At 57.2% G+C, this 14,057-nt stretch overlaps 5 protein-coding genes and 1 non-coding gene across 6 annotated transcripts; 3 read left to right on the forward strand and 3 right to left on the reverse strand.

Annotated features, from left to right (window-relative positions):
• Positions 1–203: 203 nt before the first annotated feature.
• Positions 204–1,487, reverse strand: PSEUBRA_005998 (Peptide chain release factor class I/class II; the record flags this gene model as incomplete). Its single annotated transcript, XM_016439401.1, has 1 exon — positions 204–1,487. The coding sequence occupies one exon, from the start codon at positions 1,485–1,487 to the stop codon at positions 204–206; it is 1,284 nt and encodes a 427-aa protein (XP_016289706.1).
• An 808-nt stretch (positions 1,488–2,295) lies between these two features.
• Positions 2,296–3,437, forward strand: PSEUBRA_005999 (Myc-type, basic helix-loop-helix (bHLH) domain protein; the record flags this gene model as incomplete). Its single annotated transcript, XM_059465739.1, has 2 exons — positions 2,296–2,985; positions 3,432–3,437. The coding sequence occupies 2 exons, from the start codon at positions 2,296–2,298 to the stop codon at positions 3,435–3,437; spliced, it is 696 nt and encodes a 231-aa protein (XP_059321706.1).
• Positions 3,438–3,800: 363 nt separating this feature from the next.
• Positions 3,801–3,899, forward strand: PSEUBRA_006536. The gene is made up of 2 exons: positions 3,801–3,837; positions 3,865–3,899. It is a non-coding gene; the product is annotated as a tRNA-His (tRNA).
• Positions 3,900–4,916: 1,017 nt separating this feature from the next.
• PSEUBRA_006000 (uncharacterized protein) lies at positions 4,917–6,671 on the forward strand (the record flags this gene model as incomplete). Its single annotated transcript, XM_059465740.1, has 1 exon — positions 4,917–6,671. The coding sequence occupies one exon, from the start codon at positions 4,917–4,919 to the stop codon at positions 6,669–6,671; it is 1,755 nt and encodes a 584-aa protein (XP_059321707.1).
• A 138-nt stretch (positions 6,672–6,809) lies between these two features.
• PSEUBRA_006001 (uncharacterized protein) lies at positions 6,810–7,535 on the reverse strand (the record flags this gene model as incomplete). The annotated part of the gene is made up of 1 exon (XM_016439395.1): positions 6,810–7,535. One exon carries the CDS (start codon positions 7,533–7,535, stop codon positions 6,810–6,812), a length of 726 nt encoding a protein of 241 aa, XP_016289708.1.
• A 1,373-nt stretch (positions 7,536–8,908) lies between these two features.
• PSEUBRA_006002 (uncharacterized protein) lies at positions 8,909–10,385 on the reverse strand (the record flags this gene model as incomplete). The annotated part of the gene is made up of 2 exons (XM_016439394.1): positions 8,909–10,015; positions 10,170–10,385. The coding sequence occupies 2 exons, from the start codon at positions 10,383–10,385 to the stop codon at positions 8,909–8,911; spliced, it is 1,323 nt and encodes a 440-aa protein (XP_016289709.1).
• Positions 10,386–14,057: the final 3,672 nt, after the last annotated feature.

Consider the following 14,057-nt stretch of genomic DNA (forward strand, 5'->3'; position numbering starts at 1 on the left):
TGTGAATGCAAGTGGGTCAGTGATCGCGCTCCCATCAGCACACAGCGTGGCAGGGATCAGAGCGCAACCGGGTCGGCACGGAAAGTGGCCCTTACGTGCGCAAGTCTGCATGCAGGTGACCCCACCAGCGGGCCAGCAAAGCGCTTCCGGTTGTCGGCACGCTGCTAGGATTGAGTTCCAATTGCCAGAACGAGATGGGAACTTCATTTGCGGCCTTTGCCAGGCTGCGACGACGTGGCTTCCGCAGCTTCGGCCTCCTCGTTCTCCAGCAGCGCCTTGATCTTTCTCGATTCGCTCTCGACGCGCAGACTGTCCATGATGTAGTCCAGACCAGTACCAGCATCATGCTCGCCCTCCATGATGGCGTCAATGCCGTTCAAGCTGAGGTTGATGCGATGATCCGTAACGCGATCTTGCGGGAAGTTGTACGTGCGAACGCGATCGCTTCGATCCATACTTGCGACCTGAGCAAGCCTACGCTCTCGGTTGCCTTCGACCTCTTGCTTCAGCCTACGATCCAGCAATCTCGCACGCAACACCGCCCATGCCTTGGTGCGGTTCTGATGCTGCGAACGGCTGTCCTGCATCGACACGGAGATGCCCGTCGGCTCGTGCGTCAATCGAATCGCCGATTCGGTCTTGTTGACGTGCTGACCTCCTGCGCCTCTCGATCGCATCACCTCGACCTTGACATCCTTGGGGTCGACGAGATCGTCCGCCTTGTTCTCGGACCCTTCCGAGATGGGAAGCACCATCACCGCGATTGTCGAGGTTTGGAGCTTGCCGAGACTCTGCGTTGCTGGGATGCGCTGTACACGATGTACGCCTGCCTCGAACTTGAGCTTCTGGAACGCGCCTTTGCCCTTGACTTCGATGATGGCTTCCTTCAGACCGGAGCCAGATCCTGATGAGGACGTCGAGACGTCGACGCTGGTACTTGACAGCATCTCGACCTGCCACTCGCCGGAGCCATCCTCTTCCACTGGTTTCTGTTCGCAGAAGCGCTCGTACATGCGAGTCACTTCTGCAGTGAACAGGGTCGATTCTTGACCGCCCACACCCGGACGCACTTCCACCACCGCCCCCACTGCCTGCGCCTCGATCGCATCGGTGACAGATTCCAGAACGATCTTCTCCATATCCGACCGCAAGTCCGAGAGCTCTTCCTCCAGCAGAGGCACCTCTTCGAATGCGAGCGCACGCATGTCCTCGTCCGGATCATTCTGGCTCATCGATATCGTGCTGATGAGCTGCTTGCGTTTGACGGAGAATGCTTCCCATGCTTGCCGCAAAGGATCGAGCTCCTTGAGCTGCTTGCCGACTTCAGCGCTGTCGGCGGTGTCGGCTGATGCAAGTAGACGCTCGCGCTTCGCCATACGCAGCTGCGCGAGCCGCACTGTTGGGTCTCGGTCGATGTCGAGGGAGGGTTCCTTGGGCTGGGATGCTTGGCCTGCCTTGGCTGCGTACGAGCGAGCTGTCCATCGCATTGAGGGTGATATCGTGCGCCATATTCGCGAACTCGAAGCTGCGGGTAACAATGCTATTCTTGACGATCCGACGGGGCCTTGCTTCCCACTCTGGCCTTGCAGATAATTCGAAGGACCGGCAACAGCGTGTAACCTTCGCTCTGAGCTCCGAGCAACGCTGACAAGCGACGTTCCTGTCAAGCTCCGGCAAGATCGCATACTGATGGTGCTCATCAGTACGACTGCTCTACAAGTCTTGAGTGGGCAGAAATGGACAAGGATTGAAGGTCTGCTAGCTCCTCGAGAACTTCTTCTCGTCAAGAAGAAACACTTTTTTGAAGTCGGACCCTGATTGACACCCGTCACCCGAGCCATCCTAGCCGAAGCTTAACATCTTCGCTCAAAAAAAGACGGCTCATTTATGATGCCATGACCGGAAGGGTTCTCGTCATCTCTAAGCGATAACGAACTGGACTGCAATCAATGGTACAAGACCTGTCAGAGGAACAACCGCGCAGGTTACGACACGATAGCGTGCTCTGCTGTCCATCGCTTGACCGGCGCTGCCAAGCTCGTGCTCGCTCAGCAGTCCAAGGCGATGTCGTGTGTGAAGGCTCCACAGATCATGTCTACCTGACTGGAGCGGTCCCCCCTTGCCCTGATGCTGGGACACACTCCGCCGGTCCTTCGAGCCCATGCGGGGGCGTCACGGATGTGCATCGAGTTGGCTGGCATCATTTGAGCCATCCTCCCTCTCTTCAAGACATGTTCATCATCTCTTCGACCATCATTCCAGCCTTGTGACGTTCGCAATCGGTCTCCCAGCAAAATGGCCTCGTCGAGCACAAAGATCGCTTCTGGCAGCTGCTCTTCCACAGAGACTGGCGAGCAGCTGCTCAACAAAGACGGCACTCGCCGAAAGTCACGCGTGCTGCGCCGTAAGACCGACCACTCGATCATCGAGCGACGAAGACGGGAGAAGATCAACGAGAAGCTCGTCGCCCTGCAGAACCTTGTTCCTGCCTGCCGTAAGGAGTGTCAAGACCTCATCGAGCGCAAATTCACGACACCGGCCCGTGCCAACGATGCAGGCGACACCGTCTCTGCTCCGAGGCAAAACGCCAAGCGCAAACGCGAAGAGGAGAAGGTGGACAAGGCAAAGAAGGATATGAGCGACAAGATCAGCACGAGCATGGTGCTCGAGAAGCTCTGTATCATCAGTCATACGCTCGACTTTGTCGTCAAGTTGCAAGAGGAGAACAAGGCATTGCGAGCGCTGTGCGATTGCAGAGCGGAGCAAGAGTTGCCTGTCGACGTGGAGTCTGGCCTGGCTGAGCACTATCGCAACGCCCATAGGCACGAAAGCTCGGACAGCCCTCTGCCGGGCAGCAATGAGGCACGTGGCAAAATGCATCGCCTCAGCGTCTCTACGGTCTCCTCTTCCTCGGATCACGATGCATTAGCAGGAGACGATGCAGACAGGCCGGCCAAGCGAAGATTACACTGGGGCAGTGACGAGGTCCGTGAAGCTTCTGCACACCACGGCATCTGCCGTCACGTGTGTCATGCAGACGCTCCCGACGACCAGTGTCAGCGCGAGTGCTCTCTATCGCCTTCTCTAGCAGGTACCGTCTGCGAAGATGCTGGTAGAGACGAGCACCACGCTCACACATCTCCGCGAAAGCTCTGCCCGGCGTCTTTCCCTTGTGCGTCCATCACTAGCACAGCCACCTGCAACACACTCTGCAGGACTCGCCACTCGTGCTGTCGGGAGGAAGATTCAGACGTCTCCTCTGCAGCTTCGGACGAGGTCACGTCACCCCCTCCCTTCGCGCTCGAAAGGCCAGGTGCTCTGCCGCCTAACAGCGTCAGCTACCTCTCACGACAGCGTCTGCCGTCCATTGTGAATCTCGGTTTGCCGAAGCACGACTCCCATCTTCCCTCGCTCGCTTCTTTGTATCGCAGAGATAAGGCGGGGGGATCGGAAGTGAGAGGCTTCCGACCTTTGTCTCTCTACACCTCGCATGTATCACGGCCATCTCTGACCAGTGTCAAACCTCGATGATTTAGCAATGCAAGCGTCACCCATCACGCTAGCCTGAAAGACAGCATGACTGCCTGCAGTTCAAGAATAGCTTGTTGCCCTTGACCTCTACACTGCAGCATCAGCCTCTCGTATTCGTTCGAAGAATGTTGTATGAAGCGCTCACCGCTCTCTTGTACGGTTTCTGCCTTCGCTTAAGAAGGGTTAGGGCTAGGGTCAGGACCGAGAACAGTAATGAAGATGCTGCAGAACATATACGCATCAAGCTCCTGAACACGGCATCAATTCCTGCAGCTGTAGTATAGTGGTTAGCACGGCTCGTTGTGGATGCCGCCCGATTGGGCAATTCTCGAACCGAGCAGACGGATGTTCGATTCCTCCCAGCTGCACTTCTTTTTTGCCGGTTTGATACGCGCCGGTTTGATACGCGAAAGTGTATGAAAAGGTGTGAGGAAAGGGTGTCCAGAAGGAAGTGTAAAGCGAGAAGTTGGTGGGAGGAGGTCAGGTCGCGTAACTAACAGAGGGTAAGGAATTTCGGACAAAGGCAGCTGCGAGCGAGCCCCTGTGTTTTTGTGGCCTGCATGTGAGTCTGTGCGTGACGAGGACCGTGGCTACGCCGTGACTGACCCTGACCACGCTTTTCCGTGGCCGGGCTGGGCTGGCTTCGAAATCTCGGCCAGAAACAGCTTGCAACTCCACACTCAGCAGCAGCAGGCGAGCACGGCGAGGCTCTCTCCGCACTTCTCACGCAGTCGAGTGTGACTTGGGCAGTGCGTCGCGATCCACACACAGAATTCCATCCTGGACACAATCGAAGATTGGCTGCTGACGGAGATTCGTCTCCTCTTACCTTCACCACAGCACCGCTCGCCTCTCCCTCGATCGGCTCGCTCCGTCACTTTATCCTCTTCACTTCCGACGTCGCCTCGTCACGCTCGGTTGCATCCGAAGCCCTGCATCTCGCCGAGTCATCAACACATCAGCATCCTGCGCTGACTCTGTCGGTCGCTCCGTATCAGTCGCTGCGGATCATCGTCCCGACCCACCACCGCATCTGTCATTGCATCGCGTACAGGCTGCATCTCACCTCATCTGCATCCACAAAAGCATCTTCAGCATCAGTCTGACTTGACACATCTGCATTGGGCCAACGTCTGACCTTCCAACACACCCGAGACGCGGCATTCCTCACTGGTATCTCTATCCTATTGAACGTCATAGCATCAACTCGCAACATCAGAGCGTATCGATCGCTGCTATGATTGCATCACGTACATAGAAGCAAGTCGCAAACAGCGACGCCCAGCGGTGACTCTCCGCGTTTCTCTAGCACCAGTCATCGGCAGTAACGACAATACTTATCTCAAAAGCAAGGCAGAGCCTGGGCCTGCTTCCAATTCGTGATCATGCCGCCTACGAATCGTCTGCGGCGGCGCAACAGACTACCCTCATCATTCCGCATTGCAGCATCAGTAGTCGTAGCGGTCACACTCAGCGCGTACTGCGCGACAGCGGAAACGACACCTTCGCGGCTTCTGTCCCGCACCTCCGACCTCGCAGACACCGAGCCGTTAGCAGCTCGAGACCCGGACACATCGGGTCAAGAGGCATCGGCAGGCGATTCAATCGAACGGCGATCGGTCGATGCAAAACAGGACGCAGCAGACTCTCTCAACCGTCGCAAACACGTCACATTCCAGAACCTTGATCAGCTACAAGCGGCGGTGGGTCTAGAAGCATCCGGAAGCAATCTTCGTGATTCCAAGCTCACGCGTCCGAAAATCCCCGCCGCCCTTCGCTACACGGATGCGCCTGCTGCAGATGCGGATGCGGATCCTGTGCTATCATCCATGCCCGACTCCGAGCTTTTCCCAGTGGCAGACTCCCGACAACACGAGCCCAAGAAAGGTGCTGGTCGTGCCAGCACTTACAACCAAGACCTGGTTGGCAAGCAAACCGGCAATGGCTACGTCTTCAGCAAACACGCAAACTCAGACTTGACGATCTCGGATGCGGGTGCAGCATTGTTTACGCTCTTCTCACGGCGCGACTCGCCGGTCAGCCGCCCGCCATTGGTGCCCAACTCGAACTCGAGACTGCTTATCGGGCTCGTGATTGTCTGCATCATCGCCGTCGGTCTTCTTACGCTCGCGGCGCAAGAGATGTGGAAGCGCTTGCAAGCAGCAGTACAGCCGCGCTCACCGCGAAGGAGACGGTCTGGCGACGGTCGCTCTGCAAGGGTACTCTATCGTAACGATGGCGGCTACGGATCGCAGCACACCAACGGTATTGCAGTACCGTCACTGGAGGAGGAAGAAGAGCGCATCAAGACTCCGCCGTCCTTGTCCCGTCGCACCAGCAGCGCAGCAGCATCCCCCCTCACGCCCTCTCCGCACACCGAGAGTCGATCCGACTCGGACGACGAAGAGGTGGAGCGCAAGGCGTCGAATGACCTACGCTACTTCTCGCTTCCATTTGGGATCGGCATCGGATACTCCTACGCCAACATTGCAGATGGGCGTGAAGCAAGGATGCGGATATCAAGGATAGCAGCGAAGCGCTCGCGCAGTCGGGGCAGCTCGAGCATGGCGCTCTCATCGGGCGCATTGCCAATCGCGGGTACGACAGCGGTCAGCGGTACAGATGGGCTCCGGTCGCGAACACGCTCGCTCAAGGAGCTGTGCCGGGATGCGTTCGTCGGCACCACGTCTCGCGACATTGGCGTCATCTCAGAGGAAGAAGGCGATGGCGAGATGACGGCGGTCTCGACGCCAAGGTGGGGCTCGAGCCTGGTCTCGTTCGATTTGCCAGATTCGGATAGGGGTAGCGGCGCGGTGACGCCAACAGGCCCGAGCGTGCATACGAGTACTACATCAGGTATTGCGCTCGAGGACCTGGCCTCACAGTCAGGAAAAGGACGCTATTTCGCTCCCGATGGAGCGGCATCAAGCTCGGGTCACACGCTCATCGATCTCGGACTCGGCACCCCCGAAATTGCGGTGTCGGATCCCGTCGGCATCACCCGACCTGCATCGACGCCCGGGGTGATGCCTTCGCAGGTGGCCCGACACCCGCAGGTGGAGCAGCTGCGCCGCGAAGGACGATCCGAGACGGGCAAGAGGGTCGGAAAGGGTACTCCGACCAATGCCAAGCTTCACTGAGACATCGGTGACTGTACTTTTGTGCAATGACATTACTCACGAAACACGCACTTCTCCGGAGCGAGCTCGACTTGCGATCCCGAACAGGGTTCGCCGATGTGAACCATGAAAGTGTCCATTGCTATTGCGATGATGTTCCTATTGCACCACGCACGACTTCTCTTCCCCTGCCACATCATCATCAAAGTCCTTGACGGTGATGCTCCCATGGCTATTTGCAATGGTACACACGTCGCCTCTCAAACCCGACGCTGTGCTGGGCACGATCTTTGCCGTTCCCCTGTGCTTGTGCGGAGGTGAATCTAGCGCCTTAAACCGCTGCTGCATTGCCTTGGACACCTTCAACGTGCCTGTTTCCGACGACCAATTGAGCAGACCTGAAAACGAGCTGGGCAGGTAGACGGTGATGTTGCCGCTGTGGGACTTTGCGCGGATATTGAGTGGTCTCGCGCCGGAGTACGCCGGGATGGCCAGCGTGATGGACCCAAGGGAGGCCGTCTGGGCGCTGACGAGCACGGGTTTCTCCGCGAGCTTCTTTGTAGACGAATCCGCGGATGCAGGCCGACTCTTGGACTCGCTCAGGATGTGAATGGTGGCATTGATCGGACTGGACTTGGTGACGAGTACGCAGGAGGATGCGTTGTTCGCCTCGTTCTCCGCTCGTGGACGGTCGTAGACGGGCGGCGAAGCGTCCGGTGCAGAGGCGCCGATGGCGATCGTCTTCTTGATCGATGCGACCGGCCAGTCGATGTGGATGTGTCGATGGGCTTTGAGGCCGCCTGCGCGCGCTTGCTCTGGCTTCCACAACGCTTGCATACGCGCTCGCTCCTCCTCGTCATCGTGTGATGCTCCGTGATGCGACATGCTGATCCGATGTAGAGATGCGATGATGATCGTTGAGAAGAATGGTGCTTCGCGGCAACCTGCGGGTTCGTCAACAGAGACGCCGGGAAGGATCGTCAACCGCGGACGGCCCGAAAGTTTGGAACTCTCTCGTTTCGGCGCCAGGGTCAGGCGAGCCGGGCAACTAAAAAGCTTAAAAAAATATAAGCTTACTCCTCCACACACAAGGAGCTCACTCAGGCGTGCGTTGCGTGGCTGTGAAAGCCAAGGACCATGCAGATCGACCGCCGGGTTCCGCAATGAGACAGTGCACACCCACGCAAGAGGCGCTGGCCACAATGAGGTTCCAGACGTCACGTCACAGATCATGTGGGGTCGAGGGAAATCTAGTGGGGCCATGACCCCTGCCCGAAGAAGCAGAGCGACCGTCAGGACATTGCTCCGTGTTGGAGGATCGTCACCGTCGGTGGCTTTGCTTGATGCTAGGCCACAATTCGATGGAATCGACATCAAGCCACAAGAAGGTGTTCAGCTGTCTGAGTACGGTAGAACCATGCTTTTCGTCCGAGCAACCAGCGACTCCTCTGCTTCCGGATTCGCTCCGACAAGGCACGTATCACTTTGGTCGTGATGCAAAGCACATTGCCTTGATTCTATTGCAGACGGTACCTGGCTGAGAGGTGCTGCCGTTGTCTACAATGGCGCAACACGCTTCGGCCGCTAGACTCATGGTTCACTCGAGACCCTGGAGATGATCGACTCGCAAACCCTCCTTGTACGATGCAGGCTCAGCAGTCCCGATGCTGTGCATGAGCTCGGAGTCCATGTGCCTGCATGGATCACGGCAGTCCATTGTCCAGCATAAGGCGTTTGCTGTTCAAGCCAGCACCTCGACACAATACCGACGATGAAGAGCATACGCCAGAAACGTGATCTCGATATTGTCTCCAAGTCCGTGCGAGTGTGATGGGCCGAAATGAAGACCTTTACAGTCACAGGTGAGAACTCATCAAGCACTCAAAGACACTCGCAAGAAGAGAGAAGATGCTGACAACGAACTTTGTCGCTTTTGAATGACGAGAAGTAAAAATACAAGCGCGGAGCGACGCTAGCGAGTAGAGACAGTAGTAATACAGAGGAGAGCCATGACGAGGGTAACGAGCGTGGGGGCAGGCATGGTGATGCCGAGCGAGGGGGGAGATCATTAAGTAGAGACCGTATTGGGAGAGAGACGAGTGGTGTGCCGAAGGGGGTGCCACACAGTGGGGGACTCCGGCCAGCCGAACTCGAGGAAAGGGGAGTGGAGAGCAAGGGAAAATGCAGCTTGTGAACGGTGACGACAATGCAAGAGAATGACAATGCGAGAGAGAGAGGGAGAGAAGAGAGGGAGATGCCTATGCAACCCACTCGGGGGCAACAGGCGTGGTGGCCGCGCTGACAAACATGTCCGAAGGCATGGCCGACGTGAGCGTCAAGCTCGACATGTCGGCAGCACCGGCGCTGGCGAGCAAGCTAGCGTCGGGCATCTCGAGACCCGAGAAGGTGGTGAAGGGGTCCTGAAGCTTGCCATCGAGCGCCGGGCCGTTGATCAGGCCGAGGTCGTTGCCAGCCATGATCTCGATCGAGTCGCATGCCATCATGGGAGTGGACATCATCGACATGGCTTCGGGGTGAACGGCGCCAGCACCGGTGAAGTCGATGAGATGGTATGGCATGGGCTCGAGCGACTGAAGGAAGTTGGTGCACTTCATCTGGTGCTCGTTGGGTGACAGCGACGCGCGAGGCACCATGGGAGGACCAAGGCAGTTGACGTCAAAGTTCTCCGAGATGGGCGTGGTGGGAGGCATGCTGAGCGGGGTGCCGAGGTCCTGGCTCATGGGGAAGGGAGAGCGGATGGCTCGTGTCGAGGCGAGCGATGGCGTCGAAGCGGCCGAGGAGAGACCAGACACCGAGGCAAGGCCCTCAGACAGGGATGCGACCATGGGGCTGTAGTAGATTGACTCGGTGCCCATGGACGACGACGCCGGCGTCCACTGCTCGTGAGCTGGCGGCGAGTAGAAGACGTCGTGCTCCTGGATCGGTGTCGAGTTGATGGCGAGGCTGGGGCTGATGATCCTGCGCATCGGTGTCGAGGTGAGGAAGGTGGGGCGGGTAGGCGTGGTGACCAGGGGAGTGGTGTGGCACGACGACGAATTGCAGCCGGGACCCGAGACGCGCGAGGGAGTCATGGGGAAGTCACCGTAAGCCCAGACACCGTGAGGGCTGGTGGGCGGCAAGAAGCTGAGGCTGTCGACCATAGGAGGACCGACCATGGCTTCGTATGGGTTGGGCATGCCGTAGCCTGGTGTCAATGGCATGCGGGGGTGGTTGTGGAAGGTGAGCGAGTGGAATGAACCGTTGTTGAAGAAACGGTTGGGGACAGGCTCGTCGTGCGAGTCGCAGTCGTAGCTGCATGGACCAGGAGGCACGGCCGAAGGGTGACCAGCAGCCTCAGCCGATGCCTGTGATCGTGCGCAAGTGGAGCAACGCGGGCGAGCAGCATCGCAACGAAGCTGGTGACGGATAGCGATGAGAGAGAAAGGAGATTGTTGGTTAGGACTCAGGGTCTTTAGACGTTGTCGAATCTAGAAACGCGACAAGAAGGAGTTTACTTACCTTACGACGACGGCAGGTGGCACAAGCCATCTTGCGCTTGAGGATAGGGCCCTTGGACTCTTTCCTTGCCTTGGCGCCGTCCTTCAAGGACTTGGCCTTAGCAGCGAGCTCGACATCGAGCTTCTTACCCTCGACCGAACGGCAGACCTTGTGGGTGGGGCTCTCAAGGGCCGGGCGGACCGGGGACGAGATGTTGGTGCTGATGGGGGTCAACATGATGCTGGAGGGAATGGCACTACGGGAAATGTAAGAGGTACGAGGCGTGGAGAAGGCTGCAAGCAGAAGGCACACTCTAGTCCGAGGTGCAGATGGGGCGACGAGCAGGGACAGAAGGAATCAACGAATGCGAAAGCAGATGCGAGCAACGAGTCGATGTTGATGATGATGCTGATTGGCGTCCAACGAGAGATGATGGGAGTAGAGTGCAGAGTGGAGGAGGGAGCAAGCGTAAGAGATGAGGGCGAGGATAGAGGATGCGGACCATCACCGAGCGATCCGAGGGGGGAGGTTATAAAGGAATGGCGACCTCTCGGTGATGGAGCAGGCTCGTCGCGCGGAGACACGTCCGAGGTGCTTGAGGCGGACCGGCAAAAGGAGGGCTCACCCAAAGGGTGTCTGTCTCAGTGTCAAAAAGGTGCACATAGGCAGAAAGTGACAGGAGGGGGAGCCGAGGAAAGGAAGCGCTTCAGAACCTTGGACGGCAGTGGGCTCTGCACAGTTGAACAGCACGCCATCAGTGTAGTCTCGTCCCTCCTTTTCTTGACAGGTTCTTGGAGGATTCTGACAGGACGAGCCAGTCAACGTGTGACTGACTGACTGGAGCAATAGAGCAGTGCAATGTGACAATAGAGAGGGAATGCAGCGGCTACAGGAGCCGTCGGAGGTGGAAAACGACTAGGCACCAGTGCAGGGCGCATAAGCGAGGTGCAGAAGCGGTGATGAGCGAGCGAGGTCATGGTCCCAGGAGCAGGGCGAACTAGACAGAGGGAGTCGCCGGAGGGCCAAGACGCCAGCAGCGCGGAGCCACACGCTATCGTCCAAGCGGACAAGATTTGGCGGAGCAACACTTGGGTGATGGCGATGAGGTGGATCCAGGTGCAAGGCCAGGGTGAGTGGTAAAAGTCTGTGCAAGGCACTTTTTCCCGCCAACGCGATGAATGAATCGACGGCAAAAATGGAGATCCGGCAAATGAGCTGGCTGCTGGCCAAGAATGCCGTTGTGGATCGAGAAATGAAATCGAATTTTCATTTTGGAATTGTTCTCCAGGTCCAGAAAAAATTGTGGGAAAATAGGCGAAAATCCAGAAACGAGCGCGTGTGTTACTTTCGTGGTAGGGCTGCGGGGAGTGACAGGCGCTGGTACGGAACCACGTCAAAGGTCAGACCAGGCGTGAACCCACAGGAAGCGAGGTCCGCAGTGGACGACAGGCGTGAAGCGAGTCAAGGACATCAGTGCTCGAGTGGCCAAAGTCGCCACCAGGTCAGCCTTTCGAGTGGACAGGCTTCATTGCCGAGCTGCTTCTAACTCCGAAAAAGGCAGACAAAAAGCACGCGGACGAACGACTCGTCTGTGTCCTCTCGCAGCCCTGGATGCATTTTTCATTTAGTAAAAACGCATGGTCGTAAATCCATGAATCAATTCATCGCGTCGGCGGCCAATGGTCCGCAATTCAGGATCCAACACCAGAAGGCTCCCGTCGGACCCAGCTCCATCGTTCGCTAACCTTGTCCTTCAGAACAAGGAGACTTCGGGGCAACGGGAAGACAAAGAGCCCCACTTTGCGAGCATTGACTGACGTAGGTGCTGCTGAATTGAGGGGCTTCTGCAAACGCAGCCGAGGGAGAGGATCAGTACTCGCGCTTACCAGCAGGTAAGGAGACTGCGCGAAAGAGTGACACCTGGCCGTGCGAAAAGGTGAAGGGCAGCTTGAGAAAGGTCGAAAGGCGACACGATAGTCAGTCTGATAAGCCAAAGACATGATCGGTCTGAGTCTTTGTGAGTCAGGGTAGGTGACAGCAATGCCGAAGCGTCTCATCGAGACGCACATTTGTCGCGCATGCTGCAGCACTGTCCTTGCGGACTTGCGGAAGGACGGCCGGAGATCACAATCTTTGGTTGGCAGCAACGCTCAGAGTGGGGCTTCGCGATTCTCGCGCAGGAAGGCTGCGGGTTTTCAATCGCGAGCATCGACCTTTGCTTCCCGAAACCTTTTGGCAATCGGAAACGCAGCACGTCTTGCACAGTGTATCACCAGACGACCTCTTCGTTTCGCTGGGTATTCGGAAAGAGAGGCAAAGCTGATAGCCTAGCACGAGCTTGGTGACACGGCATCGGCTGTGTGTGACTGTCACGTCTGTGCGCACGCGCATTGTACCGAATGAGCCAAAGAGGCTTGCCAATCAAAGTCCGCCCTCGTGTCTGTCTCAGGAAGATTTCATGCCCCTTGACCCCGTGCACCTGTCCTCTCCCTTCTTGTTTTAGACGTGCTTATCAGCTATATCGACGACAGCTGTGGGCGCTTGGTCTCTCAGAAGGAGCAGCAAAGGCAATTCTGTATGACACAGGGCGAGCGCACATGGCAAGGAGAGCTTGCGTCGGCCAGTTGGCAGTCTTGCTGAGACGAGCATTGTTCGCTTGACCAAGCAGGCGTTCAATTCAATATGAAAATCATTCCGGTCACTTTAGATGGCCAAGGTAGGCGCCATTGCCGTCTGCTGAATGACCTTCGAGGATCGATCAGATCAATTAACGAGAATTCATTGAAAAATCAGCCCTTTTTCGTCCAAATAATTTCGGGCCGCACAGTCCTGGCCTGTAAGCCACAGAACGCCTCCATCACGTTCAAATTTGACATCCGTTGCCGATACCACTGAGAGGACCGGAGTTTCTTCACCCTTTCTGCAAGGCAATCCATTGTCCAATCGGCTCGATACGGCACAGAAGAGCTAACTTCAGCATCCGACCGGCAAGCATGGGAGGTACGGAGTTGGCTTGTCGATGCATGCTGCCTTACTTGACCGGACATAGATTGCCGGCCATGCACTTTTGTTTCGCTGGCAACCATTCGATGCACTGTTAGCTGCAGTCATAGTCCCCGCGCCTTCGAGCGACAGATCGGGCTCAGCTGTCGCCAGATCAGGTTCCCATTTCGCGACATCGTTGCCGCTGAAAGCGTTCAAAGGCTCACGGCAGCCTAAGCGAGCATCCATGTCGCTTACCCCTCGCTTCTATCCTAGACAAGTGCAGAGCTCGCCGGCCAACTAGTCACAGCGCGCCTCATTTTTCGGGGGCGGTAAAGGGGACGACATCTGAGTAGAATTCCGGCTCTGAGCCACAAGTGTGGGTGGGAAGGAAGCCAGGTGGGTCCGGTACCAAGAGTGAGGACGCCGATCGCCATGACAACGCGGCACCAGTCGAATGGCACTCTCAGCTGTCAGGACAGAGCACCGGGGAGGCAGATTCGCGTTCGAAAAAGACGATTCATTCCAACTGGATCGGAGCGTGTCCCGTGGCGTCGGCCTTCAACTGTTGAGTCCCCGCCAGGCGAGTCAGGCTGCCTGTGCCGTGTTCGTTCCGAGGTTCGCGACCCTGCCCCCGCAATGGAAGCCCGCTTCGCACAGCGACCATCGTCATAGACCTTGGCGTGCGACTCTCGAGAGCCCCCAAACCATGATGTACGGCGTCAGGCGACAGTGAAGATTGAGGAGAGGGGAGTGGGATTCTGGCCCAAAGGAGGCCGCAAGCAGCAGCGCGAGACTTCGCGTCAAGCCTTAAGCTTTAGGCGAGACCAACACTCGTTGACAGCAATCGCGGCTAAACTCAAACACACTTGCGCGACGGTGCAAATTCACTTTTCTTTGATCGATATTGCTTCGAGAACCTTATGC

The sequence above is a fragment of the Kalmanozyma brasiliensis genome (genome assembly GCF_000497045.1).
Source record: "Kalmanozyma brasiliensis GHG001 unplaced genomic scaffold PSEUBRA_SCAF8, whole genome shotgun sequence".
In the NCBI taxonomy this organism is placed as follows: Eukaryota; Fungi; Basidiomycota; class Ustilaginomycetes; order Ustilaginales; genus Kalmanozyma; species Kalmanozyma brasiliensis.